The 16,594-nt window shown below is 45.2% G+C and overlaps 1 protein-coding gene across 7 annotated transcripts in view; it reads left to right on the top strand.

The window, feature by feature from the left end:
* NAV3 (neuron navigator 3) overlaps positions 1–16,594 on the top strand; it is a 673,864-nt gene that overhangs the window by 564,740 nt on the left and 92,530 nt on the right. For all 7 annotated transcript variants that reach the window (XM_033951509.1, XM_033951507.1, XM_033951508.1 and 4 more), the window contains 2 exons: positions 13,119–13,607; positions 15,823–15,885. In XM_033951509.1, the coding sequence (XP_033807400.1) occupies positions 13,119–13,607; positions 15,823–15,885 (552 nt within the window). The remainder of the gene's footprint in view (positions 1–13,118; positions 13,608–15,822; positions 15,886–16,594) is intronic.

Here is a 16,594-nt window from a genome sequence, read left to right as displayed (position 1 = left end):
GCAGTAAAGAGGTGAATTGCAGTATCAGATGCAAGGTAGACAGAAGGAATGATTCAGAAATCAATGCCGCCCTCATGTGGCCGACATGCAGAAAACCTGCTACATCTCATAAGAGGATATAAGGATCACTTAATCTAAATTTTTAATCAGTTCAGTCTTCCTCTCCTGTTCTCCATCTCTCTCAGTTAAGGAGCATATGGGTTCCCATCCCTAAACCAGCACTAGTAACACTCTGCCCTTATCTCTTTGTTTTACCCAGGTCCTCAAACCTTTTCCCAGTGCTGTGCATTTTATCAGTGTGAGCCTGTGATAACTTATTTACCCCCTCTTTTACAAATGCATAGCGTGGGATTTACTGCCGGCAGTGGCGGTAACTGCTCCGATGCTCATATGAGCGTCATATGAGCATTGGATCAGTTACCGCCGCTGCTGGCGCTAAAACCCACACTATACGTTTGTAAAAGAGGAGGTTAGAGTATAGCCATATAGGCTTGATTTTAATACTTTGGACATGGCGTGAATCCCCTAGAGAAAGGATAAAGAAATTATCCCAGGACAAGCAGGCAGGTATTCTCACTAGTGGGTGAGGTCATCCGACAGAGCCCCGATGCAGACGTCTCACAAGCATACTTGCTTGAAGAAACTTCAGAAGTTTCGAGATGCCCGCACCACGCATGCGCGAGTGCCTTCCCGCCCGATGGTCCGGGCGTGTCTCCTCAGTTCTTTTCTTTCCGCGGAGCTGAGAAGTTTTACTTCAATTCTGCACTGACTGAATTCCTGATTTTGCCTTCTATTTGCTGCGATTTTGGGTTTATTTTACTCTTTATTGTGTATTTTCTTTGTTTTTATTCTTTTTTTTTTTTAAAAAAAAATAATAATAATTTTTTCTTCCGGCGAGTCGGCCGGATCGGCCACATGACTCAGGCCCCGCGTCTTCGATCTTGCGGCGGAGCTTTTTCGGCCTATGTCCCGGCCAATCACCGGTTTTAAAAAGTGTAGCAAGTGCCAGCGCGCGATTTCGCTGACGGACCCGCATCGACGCTGCCTGCAGTGTCTTGGTCCAGAACATTTCCCGAAATCGTGCCGGCCTTGTTCCACTCTTACAGCGCGGGCGTTTAAGCGGCGCTGTCTATTGTGGAAGTCGATGTTCAAGATGGAGGCTGCTAAGGAACCTACAGCTTCGACTTCATCGGCCGCTTCGCCTGTCCATGCAAAGCCAGCTACTACTCCTGCTACTCCGGGCCTCCTGAAGCCGGCTTCGTTCACTCCGGCTTCGGCCCCGAGTTCGGCGCCGGTGCCTGTCCCCGTCTCCTCGGCTCAGGTACCGCCTTCCACCATTCCACCCGTGGTCATTAAGGTGCCGAAAGCTTCCAAGCAGAAGCACTCGACCACGAAGGAGCGCGAAGACCGTGCTGGAGGACCCCCTTTTGGTGCGGATCCCTCCATATCGGCTTCGCTTCGGTCCCTCTTGGAAGCTCAGTTTGTTGAGCTCATGCAAACTATGGGGCCCAGGTTAATTGCCTCCATCCAGGGTGACCTCCCGGTCCCGATTCCGGGGGGCGGACAGCCCCCTCCTCCTCCTCCTCGCCGGTCGATCTCGCTACTTGGCGAGGAGGAGCGACGTAGGGCGGCCGGTCCCTCGAGGCGGGCTTTCTTCAGCGACATGCCTCCTTTGGAGCCCGTCACGCCTCCACGCCAAAAGGGCGGGAATCCTCCTGTAGGTAATCGAAGCCCTGGGCATAGCAAGTCTCAGGAAGAGTTCTTCCGCACCCCATACCAGGCCTGGGCTGCGACGCGTGAAGCGTCGACCATTCAGCCTCTTCGATCTACAGCTTCGAGTCCCATTCACTCACTGGAAGCTTCGGGGGACCATGCGAAGTATCGTCATTCTCGCTCTCCCTCCAGGCACCGTGAGGGGCATCGGTCCCGGCATTCATCATGGCACTCCTCGCGCCACTCTGAGGTTTCGCCGCAGAAGAAGCTGCCACGTCTGGGGTACTCTTCCTCTGACATGTCTCCCCCGGAGGAGCCGGAGTACGAGGCACCGTCTACCTCTTTTTCTCCCTGTCGATCCCAAGTCTCTCTGGATCCTGAGGCCTCGACTTCGTCCAGTCCCTCTCAGAGACCTGTACTGGCGGACCAGTTGTCTTTTTCTTCTTTTCTCCGACAGATGGCTGATGACTTGGATGTTACTTTGGACACTGGGTCTCGATATTCTAAGGAGTATCTCGACACCATGCACTTGCCTCATCCTCCTGCCGAGTCTCTTCGCCTGCCTCTCCATAAATTGCTTGATCAGACATTTATGAGATGTTTTGAGACGCCTTATTCTATTCCTGCAGTCCCGGGCAAATTGGATGCACGATACTGCACCGTCCATCACAAGGGGTTCGAGGGCTCTCAACTCTCTCACCAATCCCTGCTGGTCGAATCCTCCCTCAAGCGATCTCATCCCTCCCAGGTGTATGCCTCTGTGCCACCGGGTCGCGAGGGTAGGACGATGGATAAGTTTGGGAGAAGAATCTACCAGAACTCGATGATGGCTTCCCGAGTTCTTAATTATAATTTCTACTTTGCATCTTATTTGGAGTTCTTCTTGCCTGTACTTCGAAAATTTACTCCCTACATCGATTCTCAGGCTCGATTTGAATTAGAGGAAGTGGTAGCCTCGCTTTCCCAGCTTCGTCTCCAGCTTATGCAATCCTCGTACAATGCCTTTGAGCTCTCGGCACGTGCTGCTGCCTGTTCCGTGGCCATGCGTCGGTTGGCATGGCTTCGGACCATTGACATGGACCCGAACCTCCAGGACAGGCTTGCCAATGTGCCTTGTGCGGGAGCGGATCTGTTTGACGAGTCCATCGAGATGGTGACGAAGAAGCTTTCTGACCATGAAAAGTCCTTTCAATCTATCCTTCGGCCTAAGCTCAAGCCTCAACAGTCTCGGCCTTTGAGACCGCCCTTGATCTATCAGCGGCGTTACACTCCAAGGCAGGCTCCGGCTGCGAGACAACCAGCGAAGAGGCAGCCTCCTCAGAAGGCTCAACAGAAACCTCAGCCTCCGGCTGCACCCAAGGCTACTCAGCCTTTTTGACTCCATCCCAGGGAGCATAACCGGCCTCGTTCTGCATCCCCCTGTTTTTCCCATCGGGGGTCGCCTCCACCATTTTTATCATCGATGGGAGGCTATTACCACCGACCTCTGGGTCCTTTCCATCGTAAGAGAAGGATACTCTCTTCAATTCCATCGGGTCCCTCCGGACCACCCTCCAAGAGAGTATCCTTCCAACTTGACACAGACCGCCCTCCTTCTTCAGGAAGCTCAAGCTTTGCTCCGGCTTCGGGCCGTCGAGCCGGTCCCGGTGGACCAGCACAACCGGGGTTTTTACTCCCGGTACTTCCTCGTCCCGAAGAAGACGAGCGACCTGCGACCCATTCTGGACCTTCGGGTCCTCAACAAGTTTTTGGTCAAGGAGAGGATTCGCATGCTGACCCTTGCTTCTCTCTACCCCCTCCTTGAGCAGAACGACTGGTTATGCTCTCTGGATCTCAAGGAGGCCTACACTCTCATTCCCATTCATCCGGCCTCCCGCAGGTTCCTCAGATTTCGGGTGGGACATCTGCATCTGCAGTATCGAGTGCTTCCATTTGGCCTGTCCTCGTCCCCCAGAATCTTCACGAAGTGTCTGGTGGTGGTGGCCGCTGCGCTCCGGAACAGGGGTCTTCAGGTGTTTCCCTACCTCGACGACTGGCTCATCAAGGCCCCCTCAGCTCCAGAGGTCATTTTGGCGACCCTGGCCACGATTTGCTTCCTGCAGAGTTTGGGCTTCGAGATCAACTTCCTCAAATCTCATCTACAGCCTACCCAGTCTCTTCCATTCATCGGGGCGGTCCTGGATACCATTCGACTCCGAGCATTCCTTCCTCCTCAGCGCATGGATGCTCTTCTTCATCTTTGCCAGTCTGTGTCTTCTCGCCAGTCCATCTCAGCGAGACACATGATGGTCCTCCTGGGCCACATGGCCTCTACAGTTCATGTGACGCCTTTTGCCAGACTTCATCTCAGAATTCCTCAGTGGACCCTGGCTTCTCAATGGACTCAGGTGTCAGACCCGTTGACTCGACACATCATAGTCACTCCTGCTCTTCAGCAGTCTCTGCTTTGGTGGATGACCTCTTCGAATCTATCCAGAGGTTTGCTGTTTCACACTCCTCCCCACCAGAAGGTTCTCACAACCGATTCCTCGACCTATGCCTGGGGGGCTCATCTGGATGGGCTTCGCACTCAGGGATTCTGGACCAGTACAGACCGACTACATCAGATCAATCTTCTGGAGCTCAGAGCCATCTTCTATGCTCTTCAAGCTTTTCAACATCTGCTTCACGACATGGTGGTCCTCATTCGCACAGACAACCAGGTCGCCATGTATTATGTGAACAAGCAAGGGGGCACGGGATCGGCCTCCCTCTGCCAGGAAGCTCTCAGAGTCTGGGATTGGGCAGTTCGCCACAACGCCTTCCTCAAAGCTGTCTATATTCAGGGGTAGGACAATGTCTTGGCAGACAACTTGAGTCATCTCCTTCAGCCTCATGAATGGACTCTCCATTCCAACCCCCTTCATCAGATCTTTGCACAATGGGGGACGCCTCAGATAGACCTCTTTGCGGCTCCCCACAACTTCAAACTGCCTCAGTTTTGCTCCAGGATCTACACTCCTCATTGCCTCAAGGCAGATGCCTTTCTGCTGGATTGGGGGAATCGCTTTCTGTACGCGTTTCCTCCATTTCCTCTCATTCAGAAGACTCTGGTCAAGTTGAGATTCGACCATGCCACCATGATTCTGATAGCTCCTCGGTGGCCCAGACAACCTTGGTTCTCCCTTCTACTTCAACTCAGCAGCAGGGAGCCGGTGCTTCTTCCAGTGTTTCCTTCACTACTTACTCAACATCAAGGTTCACTACTTCATCCCAACCTGCAGTCTCTCCACCTGACAGCTTGGTTCCTCTCAATGTAACTCCTCACCAGTTTTCACAGGCGGTGAGGGATGTCTTGGAGGCTTCAAGGAAGCCTGCTACTCGTCAATGCTACTCCCAGAAGTGGACTAGATTTTTTTCATGGTGTGTTTCCAATTCCAAGGAGCCTCAGCGAGCCTCCCTATCCTCTGTATTGGACTATCTTCTACACCTGTCTCAGTCTGGTCTCAAGTCTACATCTATACGAGTCCACCTGAGTGCTTTTGTGGCTTTCCATCAGCCTCTACAAGGGAAACCTCTCTCTGCTCATCCTGTGGTTTCCAGATTTATGAAAGGACTTTTCCATGTCAATCCTCCTCTCAAACCTCCTCCAGTGGTTTGGGATCTCAATGTTGTCCTTTCTCAGCTTATGAAGCCTCCTTTTGAGCCTCTCAACAAGGCTCCACTTAAGTATCTCACCTGGAAAGTGGTTTTTCTGGTGGCCCTCACATCTGCTCGCAGGGTCAGTGAGCTCCAGGCCTTAGTGGCGGATCCACCTTTCACAGTATTCCATCATGACAAGGTGGTCCACCGCACTCATCCGAAATTCCTACCTAAAGTGGTCTCTGAATTTCATCTCAACCAATCCATTGTACTTCCAGTGTTTTTTCCTAAGCCTCATTCTCATCCTGGAGAATCAGCTCTTCATACTCTGGACTGTAAGCGTGCTTTGGCTTTCTACTTGGATCGCACCAAGCCACACAGAACTGCTCCTCAACTTTTCATCTCCTTTGATCCAAACAAGTTGGGACGACCTGTATCGAAGCGCACCATATCCAACTGGATGGCAGTTTGTATCTCTTTCTGCTATGCCCAGTCTGGATTACCCCTTCCCTGTAAGGTCACAGCCCATAAGGTCAGAGCAATGGCGGCCTCTGTAGCCTTCCTCAGATCGACACCGATTGAGGAGATTTGTAAGGCTGCCACTTGGTCCTCGGTTCATACATTCACCTCTCATTATGGCTTACCAGACAGGTGAAGGAAGCCATAAAAGAAAAGAAGGACTCTTTCAAAAAATGGAAACACATCAAAACGACCGAAGCATGGAAAAAACATAAAGACGAACAGAAGAAATGTCACAAGGCGGTGAGGGATGCCAAAAAGGACTATGAAGAAAAAATAGCGCAAGAGGCCAAGAACTTCAAGCCCTTCTTTAGATACGTGAAAGGGAAAAAACCCGCAAAAGAGGCGGTGGGACCCCTGGACGACCAGGGAAGAAAAGGGTACATTAAGGAAGATAAACAAATTGCGGACAAACTAAATTCCTTCTTTGCGTCTGTCTTTACGGAGGAGGATACTGCAAAAATACCAGAGGCAATGAAAGTGTTTAATGGAGTAATGGAAGACAGCCTCACCACAGTTGAAGTGGAGTTGGACCAGATATACTACCAGATCGACAAACTTAAAAGTGACAAATCCCCTGGACCGGATGGAATTCATCCGAGAGTATTAAAGGAATTGAAGGTTGAAATCGGAGAGCTATTGCAGAAACTTGCCAATCTGACAATCAGAACTGGACAGATACCAGAAGACTGGAAGATAGCGAATGTCACGCCAATTTTCAAAAAAGGATCGAGAGGGGAACCGGGCAACTACAGACCTGTGAGTCTTACGTCTGTCCCTGGAAAGATGGTTGAAGCACTGATCAAGGATAGCATAGTCCGGCACCTAGATACACACGACTTGATGAAACCCAGTCAACATGGGTTCAGGAAAGGGAAATCATGTTTAACGAATTTGCTTCAATTTTTTGAGACCGTGAACAAGCAAATTGATAGTGGAATGCCGGTGGACATAATTTATTTGGACTTCCAGAAAGCATTCGACAAAGTTCCGCATGAAAGACTTCTCAGGAAACTACAAAGCCATGGAATAGAGGGAGATATACAAAGGTGGATAGGCAAATGGCTGGAAAACAGGAAGCAGAGAGTGGGCATAAATGGGAAGTTCTCAGACTGGGAGAAAGTGACTAGTGGTGTGCCCCAGGGCTCGGTACTTGGGCCGATTCTATTTAATATATATATCAATGACCTGGAAGGCGGAATATCCAGTGAGATCATTAAGTTTGCAGACGACACAAAGCTATGCCGGGAAATCAGATCGCAGGAAGATAGCGAGGAACTCCAGAGCGACTTGTATCAGCTAGAGAAATGGGCAGAGCAATGGCAGATGAAGTTCAACGTGGAGAAATGCAAAGTAATGCATTTAGGTAGTAAGAATAAGGAACACGAGTATAGAATGTCAGGAGCAACTCTGGGTAAGAGCGAACAAGAAAAGGACCTGGGTGTACTGATAGATAGGACCCTGAAGCCGTCGGCACAATGTGCGGCAGCGGCAAAGAAAGCAAACAGAATGTTGGGCATGATAAAGAAAGGAATCACGAGTAGATCGGAGAAAGTCATAATGCCGCTTTATAGAGCAATGGTCAGACCACACTTGGAATACTGTGTACAACATTGGTCTCCCAACCTAAAGAAGGATATAAAACTGCTGGAGAGGGTGCAGAGACGAGCAACGAAACTAATAAGAGGTATGGAGAAATTGGAATACGAGGAACGACTCAAGAAACTGGGATTGTTCTCCCTTGAGAAGAGGAGGCTGCGAGGGGACATGATAGAGACGTTCAAAATACTGAAAGACATCGATAAAATAGAGCAGAAAAACAAATTATTTACATTGTCCAATGTGACACGGACAAGAGGACATGGTTTGAAGCTAAGGGGTGACAGGTCCAGGACAAATGTCAGGAAGTTCTGCTATACGCAGCGAGTGGTGGACGCATGGAATGCTCTTCCACAGGAGGTTATTAAGGAATCCACTGTGCTAGGATTCAAAGGCAAATTAGATGCACATCTCCTTATGAGAGGCATAGAGGGATATGGGTGATTAGAACAATCAGGTGTATACCTGACTGGGCCTCCGCGTGTGCGGATCGCCGGACTCGATGGACCATGGGTCTGATCCGGAGATGGCAATTCTTATGTTCTTATGTTCTTATGTTCTTATGTCTGGATACTTTCTCCAGACGGGATGGACAGTTTGACCAAACAGTGTTACAAAATTTATTCTCCTAAGTTGCCAACTCTCCCTCCATCCCATTGAGGTTAGCTTGGAGGTCACCCACTAGTGAGAATACCTGCCTGCTTGTCCTGGGATAAAGCAATGTTACTTACCGTAACAGTTGTTATCCAGGGACAGCAGGCAGCTATTCTCACGTCCCACCCACCTCCCCTGGGTTGGCTTCTCTGCTAGCTACCTGAACTGAGGAGACACGCCCGGACCATCGGGCGGGAAGGCACTCGCGCATGCGCGGTGCGGGCATCTCGAAACTTCTGAAGTTTCTTCAAGCAAGTATGCTTGTGAGACGTCCGCATCGGGGCTCTGTCGGATGATGTTAGATAGATTGTGAGCCCACCGGGACAGATAGGGAAAATGCTTGAATACCTGATTGTAAAAAACCACTTAGATAACCTTGATAAGTGGTATATCAAATCCTAATAAACTTGAAACTTGAAACTAGTGAGAATAGCTGCCTGCTGTCCCTGGATAACAACTGTTACGGTAAGTAACATTGCTGTAAAGTGATTCTGCTTTTTATAGCAGGCAGCTCTCACCATGCACATGTGCAGAATCATGAAAAGCAGTAGTTTCTCTTCTAGGACCCATGATTTAATATGAGATTTTGGATTTAGCTCTCACCTTTTTAGTTGTAGCTCAAGATAAGTTACATTCAGGCAGTGGCGTAGCCATGGGTGGGGCAAGGCCCGACCACTTTGGGCTCAGTCCCTCCCAGTAGCACCACATCTGTGTTGTAACTGGTGGAGATCCCCAAGCAAATACAGAACAAAGTAAAGGGAACAGGAACCCCACATAAAGTCTAACAAATAAAGACCAAGTGGGGAGTGAGATAGAACACGTCAACCTTGAGACAATATTTTATTTCTATAAATTCAAAATAAATACAGAAACACATGAATAGGAACATGTCAACCTTGAGACAAACAGTCTTATTTCAACAAACTCAAAATAAATACAGAAACATAAAAAACCACAAGTCCTACAAACTTGGTCCTTATATTGAAAGGATCCAGTTGATGGCCATCAAAATAAGGACCAAGTTTGTAGGACTTGTGGTTTTTTTCATGTTTCTGTATTTATTTTGAGTTTATTGAAATAAGACTGTTTGTCTCAAGGTTGATGTGTTCTATCCCACTCCCCACTAGTTCTTTCTTCATTGGGGATCCACAAGCCCCACCAGCTAAAAATTCCCCAAACTTCTCCTCCTGTGTATCTTTAAAGGGCCAGTCTTTGCTGGCATCGAGTAGGCAGATTTACCTGGCCATGCCTTCTTTTTAGAGGACTGTCCAGGCATCCGGGTGGGTTTTCAAAACCCAGCATTTGTCCGGGATTTGTAAACCATTGCGCTTGGGGCTGCGTCTTGAGGGCACCTGCGCATGCACGGTTGTGACGCAATATCGCGTGCATGTGCATGACATCGCACTACATCCAAGCATGTGCAGATGCCCTCCAGACACGGCCTCAAAGAAATGGGGGTTGAGGGGCAGAACAGGGCAGGAATGGGGTGGGGCCACACGTCTTTTTTTTTTTAGAACAAAATCTGGCACCCTAGCAGCGAGTAGCGTTGATACACACTGATCACACCAGCCCCACAGCTTTCCTTCTGATGCAACTTCCTGTTTCTGCAGAAGCAGAGAACATAAGAAGTAAGGTTGTGGGGCCAGCTCGTGCTACTTGTTACTGGCAAAAATCTGTTCTTCAAAAGGTGGGCAGCAGGGGTAGGAGGACTGGATCAGAGGACCTGAGAGACCAGATCACCTGGGTGGGAAAGGAAGAGATGGGATCTTCTATCACTCAATTGGGATCCAGGAACACACAAAATTGGATGTCTGGCTGTGCCCCTGCATAGGGTTACCGGATGTCTGGATTTCCCCAGACATGTCCTCTTCTTTGAGGACATGTCCAGGGGTCCGGACAGCTTTTCCAAACCCACCACTTTGGGTTTTGAAAAGCTTCCAGTTGGTGAGTGTTTTTAAGCGAGCTTCCTGCTGCCTGATTTTAACAAATTTTATGTCCAACCACTATGGTTGAACATAAAATCCATATGGTTCTTGGTAGACTGGATTAACAACACCTTGGACCCCTGAGAAAGAAGTGTTATTCGAAACATGGACTGTGTCAGATTCCGGTTTCCAACCTACCTGAACCATTTTTTGGAAAGCAACGGTTAATTAGCTTCAATAAAGTTCCTTTGATCTCATTCATCATTTCTGCAGTCCTTCTTTTGGTTTTGCTGTTTGACTCTCACTGCAGACCCGTTGGATTTTCCTTTGTTTTATCTAAGTGGATTTAGGCATTGCTAAGTGTCCTAGACATAGACGCCTCGCCATTAGGTCAGCTTTTCACTCGCCTAATTTGGCAGCGCCTATGTCGGATGCCTTAACAATGCCTAACTCAATCACGCCTATTCTCTGCCAATAACCATGCCTACTTTTAACACAAGCATAATTAAGCGGCATTGGGCATGGAAGGGCGCCTCCATTTAGGCGTCACTAGGCGTCTTAAAAGTTTGGTGCTGAACTCTTAAATTGATTAATTTTTTATTTTATTTTATTTTTTTAATTCTTTATTCATTTTAAATCATAAACAAGTGTACAATAATATATCCATTAAATTTCAATGTAACACTTGAAAATCTTAAATCATATCAAATTGGATGATAACCGGCGCATCAGTTACCACGCTGATTAAGCCAATTTTTTTTAAAATTAAGTTTGGTGCAGATCCCGAACTTAGGTGGCTGCAATTAAGGCACCTAATGACACCTAATATAACTGTCATTTATAGAATATGGTCCTTAGTGTTTGCAGCCCTCTCTGTTTATAGAAAAAGTGCTTAATATACCTGGCTTCTGTCAAGTTAATGAATCCTTCTAGCTGAAATAAAATATCTTCTGATAAAAGAAATGAATAAATAAACCAAATGTGGCAAAGGAGACACAGACAATATAGTATTTTAATTATTAATAGACGTGGCTATAGTCTAGAATTATCCCAATTAAGGGAACAAAAGAGAAATTGTCACCACAGAGTATTTTCCTAGGCAAGTGATTCACTATAAACAATACATTATTTTCAGTTCAGTGAGAAAATCATAAAATGTTAATAATCTTAAGGCCCTTTATAGTACAGTAGTTTTGAGTGCCAAGTTTATTAGGCATTAGAACAATGATAGTGTACCCTCTTGGTGGCATACAATAAGACCAGAGCTGTTAAAATTCTGACTATTTCAGTAAAAACAACTTTTCTTCAAAGATATATTGCTCATCCTGGCAGATTTCAGGCAATGAAGATTGAGAGCAGGCATGGAAAATGTCTGTCTGAGCTTTGAGGAAACTTGAGAGGGCTCAGTCCACACATGAACTATCCCATAGAGCAAAGAGGTGGGATTTAGGACGATTTGGCTCCACTGTAAGAATTGCTTCAGGAAATCCTGGGATTCCTAGTGGTAAAATCACTGGAGCAGTGTTTGCATTAGAGAAAAACCTTTGATTAACTTTGCCTGAATATATCCAGCATTGTGGCTGAGGGTTGCCGTCTGTTGCTATTGGGTAGATGGCCCTCCCGCCAACTGCAAAGAATAACTAAAAATAAATTCTAGACAAAAGTTTAAATATTGTGGAAGATGTGGGAAAGAAAACATTTTCAAGTGCTCCAGGGCACAGTTATAGTTGGATGTTGAAACTGGTTTGCTCAGTATTTTAACAATCAAGGAACAGGTCCATCAAAGCTTAGATGTGCGGAAATGTGACCTGTCCCTTCAGCCTGTGTAAACCAAAGATGTCTTCTAATATGTCTTCCACATGAGAAATGAAAATGTACCTACTATGAAAGCAATTGAAGAAAACCTGAGTGACAGAGTGGCACATATACCAACTTTATTAAAATTTGATATTCTGCCTTATCTGAATTCAAAGCGGTTTTACATAAAATTTAAGTAAAACAGGAGAAGAACCAAAGACTTTAAAATAATATGAGAAAACAACAAAATTGAAATAACAAGACTCATAAGACTGACCTAGATAAACTGGCACAGGAGGAAAGGGAAGAACTACAAAAGTTTGTATAGGAAAGAACAAAAAAGGAAAAAAACAAAACAGTGGGGAAACACAGAATTCAGCCAGAAAGGCTGGACTGGCATTGGATAAAAACATCCTTAAAAGGACGGTCATACTTCAAAAGCATCTTTAAAAAGAAATGTTTTCAGGCTAGGCTTGAAGTTATCTAACGATGTGATCTCTCTTAAATAAATACCCCTGGATTCTAAATATGGTGCAAAAAAATTTAATTGAGTAACAAACCAATTTGTGTTGATAATTGGGTGTTAATAACCAATTTGATAATTGACTCCCCAGTTGGAGCACCACTTACATTACAGTACTTAGCACCCATTCTTTCAGTGCCATGTTTAGAATTTGGTCCACAGAGAAGATATTCCATCAAGAAAGCAAATTAGGAAATATGTTAGATCGAAGGCCCTGATTCTACAAAGTCTTCCTAAAGATAGACACACCTACATCAACACATCTAGTCAATGTGGGACCCTAACTTAATTGAATAATAGGCTTAATCAATTCCGATATTTGTTACTTAACACCTCATAATTGCTATTAATTGGAAATAATTGGAAGTTAGGTGCCTGACTTGAAAAATGTGATTCAATAATAAGTAGGCGCCTAGTCCAGTTTAGCCTATCTAAAAGTGGGTATGCTTAGGGGCAGATCATGGTCGTGTGTTCAAGTTAGGCATCTGTTTTTGACTTAGGTGCATGCATTTAGTCCAAGAAAACCCTGGCACCTAGAAGTTGGGATGCCTAGCGACACCTAATACTTCTTAGGCGATGCTAAGTGTGATTCTATACAGTACGCCTAACTTTTATAGAATCACACTTAGCGCCACACTACTCGGTGCTGATTTTATAGGCAACTTGTATAAAATCAGGGCCTAAATGTATAGTGTAGAGAGTACCATTGTATTATACACCAATACTGAGCTGTTTATACTCAGAATATGTATTTGATTTTGCTCTAGGTTGTTTGGTGCTAAGGCAGGTGGCAAACCTTCCTCTGCCACTTCATCTGAGGTTGTGAAAGCCACATCAGCAATGCCTAGTTCGAATACTACATTAGCTCGACAAGGCAGTCTAGAGTCTCCCTCCTCTGGCACCGGCAGCATGGGAAGCACTGGTGGACAAAGTGGGTGCAGTAGCCCCCTCTTCAGCAAACCCTCAGACCTCACAACAGATGTGATCAACCTGAGCTATTCTCTGGCTTCCAGCCCGGCATCAGTTCACTCCTTCACCTCAGGGGGCCTTGTGTGGGCTGCCAACCTGAGCAGTTCCTCTGCTGGCAGTAAAGATACTCCAAGCTACCAGTCAATGACCAGCCTTCACACCAGTTCTGAATCTATTGACCTCCCTCTTAGCCATCATAGCTCTCTATCTGGGTTGACTACAAGTACTCAAGAAGTTCAGAGTCTGCTCATGAGGACCGGGAGTGTAAGATCTACTCTTTCAGAAAGGTGAGACTTTTCCTTAAGGCAAGCCTTAGAAACGAGTCTAGGTAGATACCTAGAGCTGTGGTTCAAGGTCTTCTTTTCAGGATATCAATGATACATATGCATGAAAGAGATTGTGTTATATTCTATGTACCTCTATTCCAAAGTTTTCTCTCGGTTCAACGCAGATTACAAAATTAAAAGAACCTCTGTCTAAGTTGAAGGTTCAAAAAGACTTGAGTAATAAGACAGGAAAGACTTAGAACTGGATTATATTTTATCTGAAAACTTATCTGTTTATATTGAATGAAAGTTAAGATATAGCTCAGCTCAAAAGCTTTCTTGTCTTATTAATCTTTTTGGGTTTTTTGTAACTCGGATAGAGGTTCTCTAAATTTGGAATCTGTGTTGAACTAAGAGAAAACTCCAAAATAGAAGTACTATTGAATAGAATGGAATCTCTCAGAATTTCTTTCTGAACTGAGTGTAAGAGTTAATTTGTCTAGTTTGGAAAGGTAGATTGATCTAAGTTAAGTTTAAAACGATTAATACTTTGAGAAATAATGAATGATTTAGGGATGCCCTCTTAAACCTTATTATTGCTCTAACTGGCAGCCAGTGTAATTTCAACAACAAATTTACCAACTCGAAAAATAAGCCTGGCTGCAGTGTTTTGCAGAAGTTGGAATCTTCTAAGTTGTTTTTCTGTTAATCTGTAATAAATTGAATTACACTATCCCTATCACATGTCAATTTCTCTCATGTATATTCATTGTGGTTATCCCGAAACTTAGACTGACTGGGTATATCTTGAAGCCTGGGTTGAGGACCTATTGATGTAGAGATTCTGTACAGGTACAAGATCCTTTATCCGAAATTCTGAAAGCCCCAAAACACTTGAGAACCGTAAGTCGTCAATTTCCCCAATGTGACACATGCTGAAACCAATGCAGGTGCATGCTTTTCTCCTGATCTCTGTGCAATTCAGGTCAGAGGGCTAGAAAGTGGCAAAGAAGTGCTGCAGATAATTCCACTCAGGGTGACAGCGAGGAGCAGAAACTGGAAAATGGCACAGAGAGCTGCATATCCCATTCAGGGTGGAAGTGAAGAATAGAAAAGGTCAGAGGGCATTATCATTCCAAAAACCCAAAAAAATTCCAAAAAACGGAATATGCCTGATCCCAAAGATTTCGGATAAAGGATCTTGTACCTGTTCTAACTACGATGCTGACGTTTTAACAGACACAATTGCTTGCAAGTAGATATGTTAATATTTTATGGGGTCAATATTCAAAGCAATTTAACTAGGCAGGAGAGGCTCTTTCCCAGGTATCTCACTTGGGGGTGGGTGGGGCGGTGGCGGCTATCTGTTGTTATTCAGTATCAGCACTAAGAGCCTGATTCTATAAATGGCGCCTAACTACGTTCTTACTTTTAGGTGCCAGTCCATGTAGTTGTCAATCAACCGCTAGATGTCATTTATAGAATCAAACCTAAACATCCTTTAGGCATCGGTAGACACCGGTATTCTAGGCCAAGTTTCACTTGGCCTAATTTCCTGCACCTATCTCATATGCCTAAGTTAACTGTGCCTGTTCTCTGGCCCATGCCTACTTTTCAGGTAGGTGTCGTTAGGCATCGGAGGGTGCCACGCGGTTATCTGCATATTACTCTAATGAACAATTTAAATCATTTTTCTATGGTGTGGTCAATTACTTGTTCCAGTTTGAAGACATATTTCATAGTTAGTCTAGAAGTAGCAGTTTCTTCTACTTTAAGGAGCCATTTATTTCTTATTCCAAAATAAGTATGACTTGCAGACAGGCAGCTATATTGATGTTTAATCTTGATTAGCTTGTTGCATTAAAATACAGAAGAAATTTTCTGTAATCGTCACATTTCAGTAATAACTGATTCAAATAGGCTAATAGTTTCCAAAAAAGAAAAGAGTGCAATAAGTGAGGGCTAATCAAGTAGTTCTTTAATTCCCAATTTAAAATGGCAGCATTACTCCACTATTAAAATTCTCAGTATTATTTGGATCGCTATCTTTCTTTTGAAGACTATATTAATGGTCAGGTTAAAAAATGCTTTTTCACTTTGTGGAAACTTTGTACCATCAAACATTACTTTGACTTTTCATCTTTCAGACTATTGGTCCAGTCTTTGCTTCTAAGTATTGTAGATTCCTGCAATTTTGTGATCCTGAATAGTTTCTGGTTTTTTTGTATATTTTCAGGGGATTTCTTTGTTTTAACAGCATGCAACTTGACAGAAATACTCTACCCAAAAAGGGACTGAGGTATACGTTTGGTTTTTTTTTCAGCATTGCTCACATATGCTGTATCTGCTTGGAATGTGATTTCATTCTTCTTCGCTCATTTTGCTTTTCTGCTTTTTCTCCTCTGCTGTATGTGGCTTTAAAGCACAAACTTCTACGAGCGAGGCTGACACTGAGCAAACAGCATCAAAAATTCAAGCATCTCTTCAGTGGCATAGAGAGAGTAGGGCCACCCCTTGCTCTCATCTCCACCCCCTGCTCCTTCCCCGCCCCTACACCACACTTGCCCTCCCTTCTCACCATACCTCTTTAAATCCAACAGCATTTCCTGGCCCCATGTCAAGGAAGTGATTTCAAAGGGGAGCCAAGCTGGAGAAGTTGCCCATGCTGGTGAAGATTTAAAGAGATACGGTGGAAGGGAGAGTGCAAGATGGCGTCCTGGGCAGTGCGGCCCATCTTACTATGCCACTGCATCTCTCTCAAACATATCTGAGCTGGGAAAGAAATAAAATGAAACATCAGATTTCTGTTGGATGTGAAAAAAAAAAAAGAGCCAATGTTTCTTTATAGACTGTTTCTTGCTGTACCTCATGGGCAATTCAGAACTGGAGATGATGATGATAATAATACGGAGTTAATATTTAATGCAAAGCAGTATATAGCATCTTACGATTAGGAACCAGAAAAAGAATGACAAATTGAAGGATGCCACAGGATGGTCCTGAAATCT

This window comes from Geotrypetes seraphini, chromosome 7 (assembly GCF_902459505.1).
Source record: "Geotrypetes seraphini chromosome 7, aGeoSer1.1, whole genome shotgun sequence".
Lineage (NCBI taxonomy): Eukaryota > Metazoa > Chordata > Amphibia > Gymnophiona > Dermophiidae > Geotrypetes > Geotrypetes seraphini.
The sequence above is the reverse complement of the archived record's forward strand: the minus strand, read 5'-3'. Positions and strand labels throughout refer to the sequence as shown.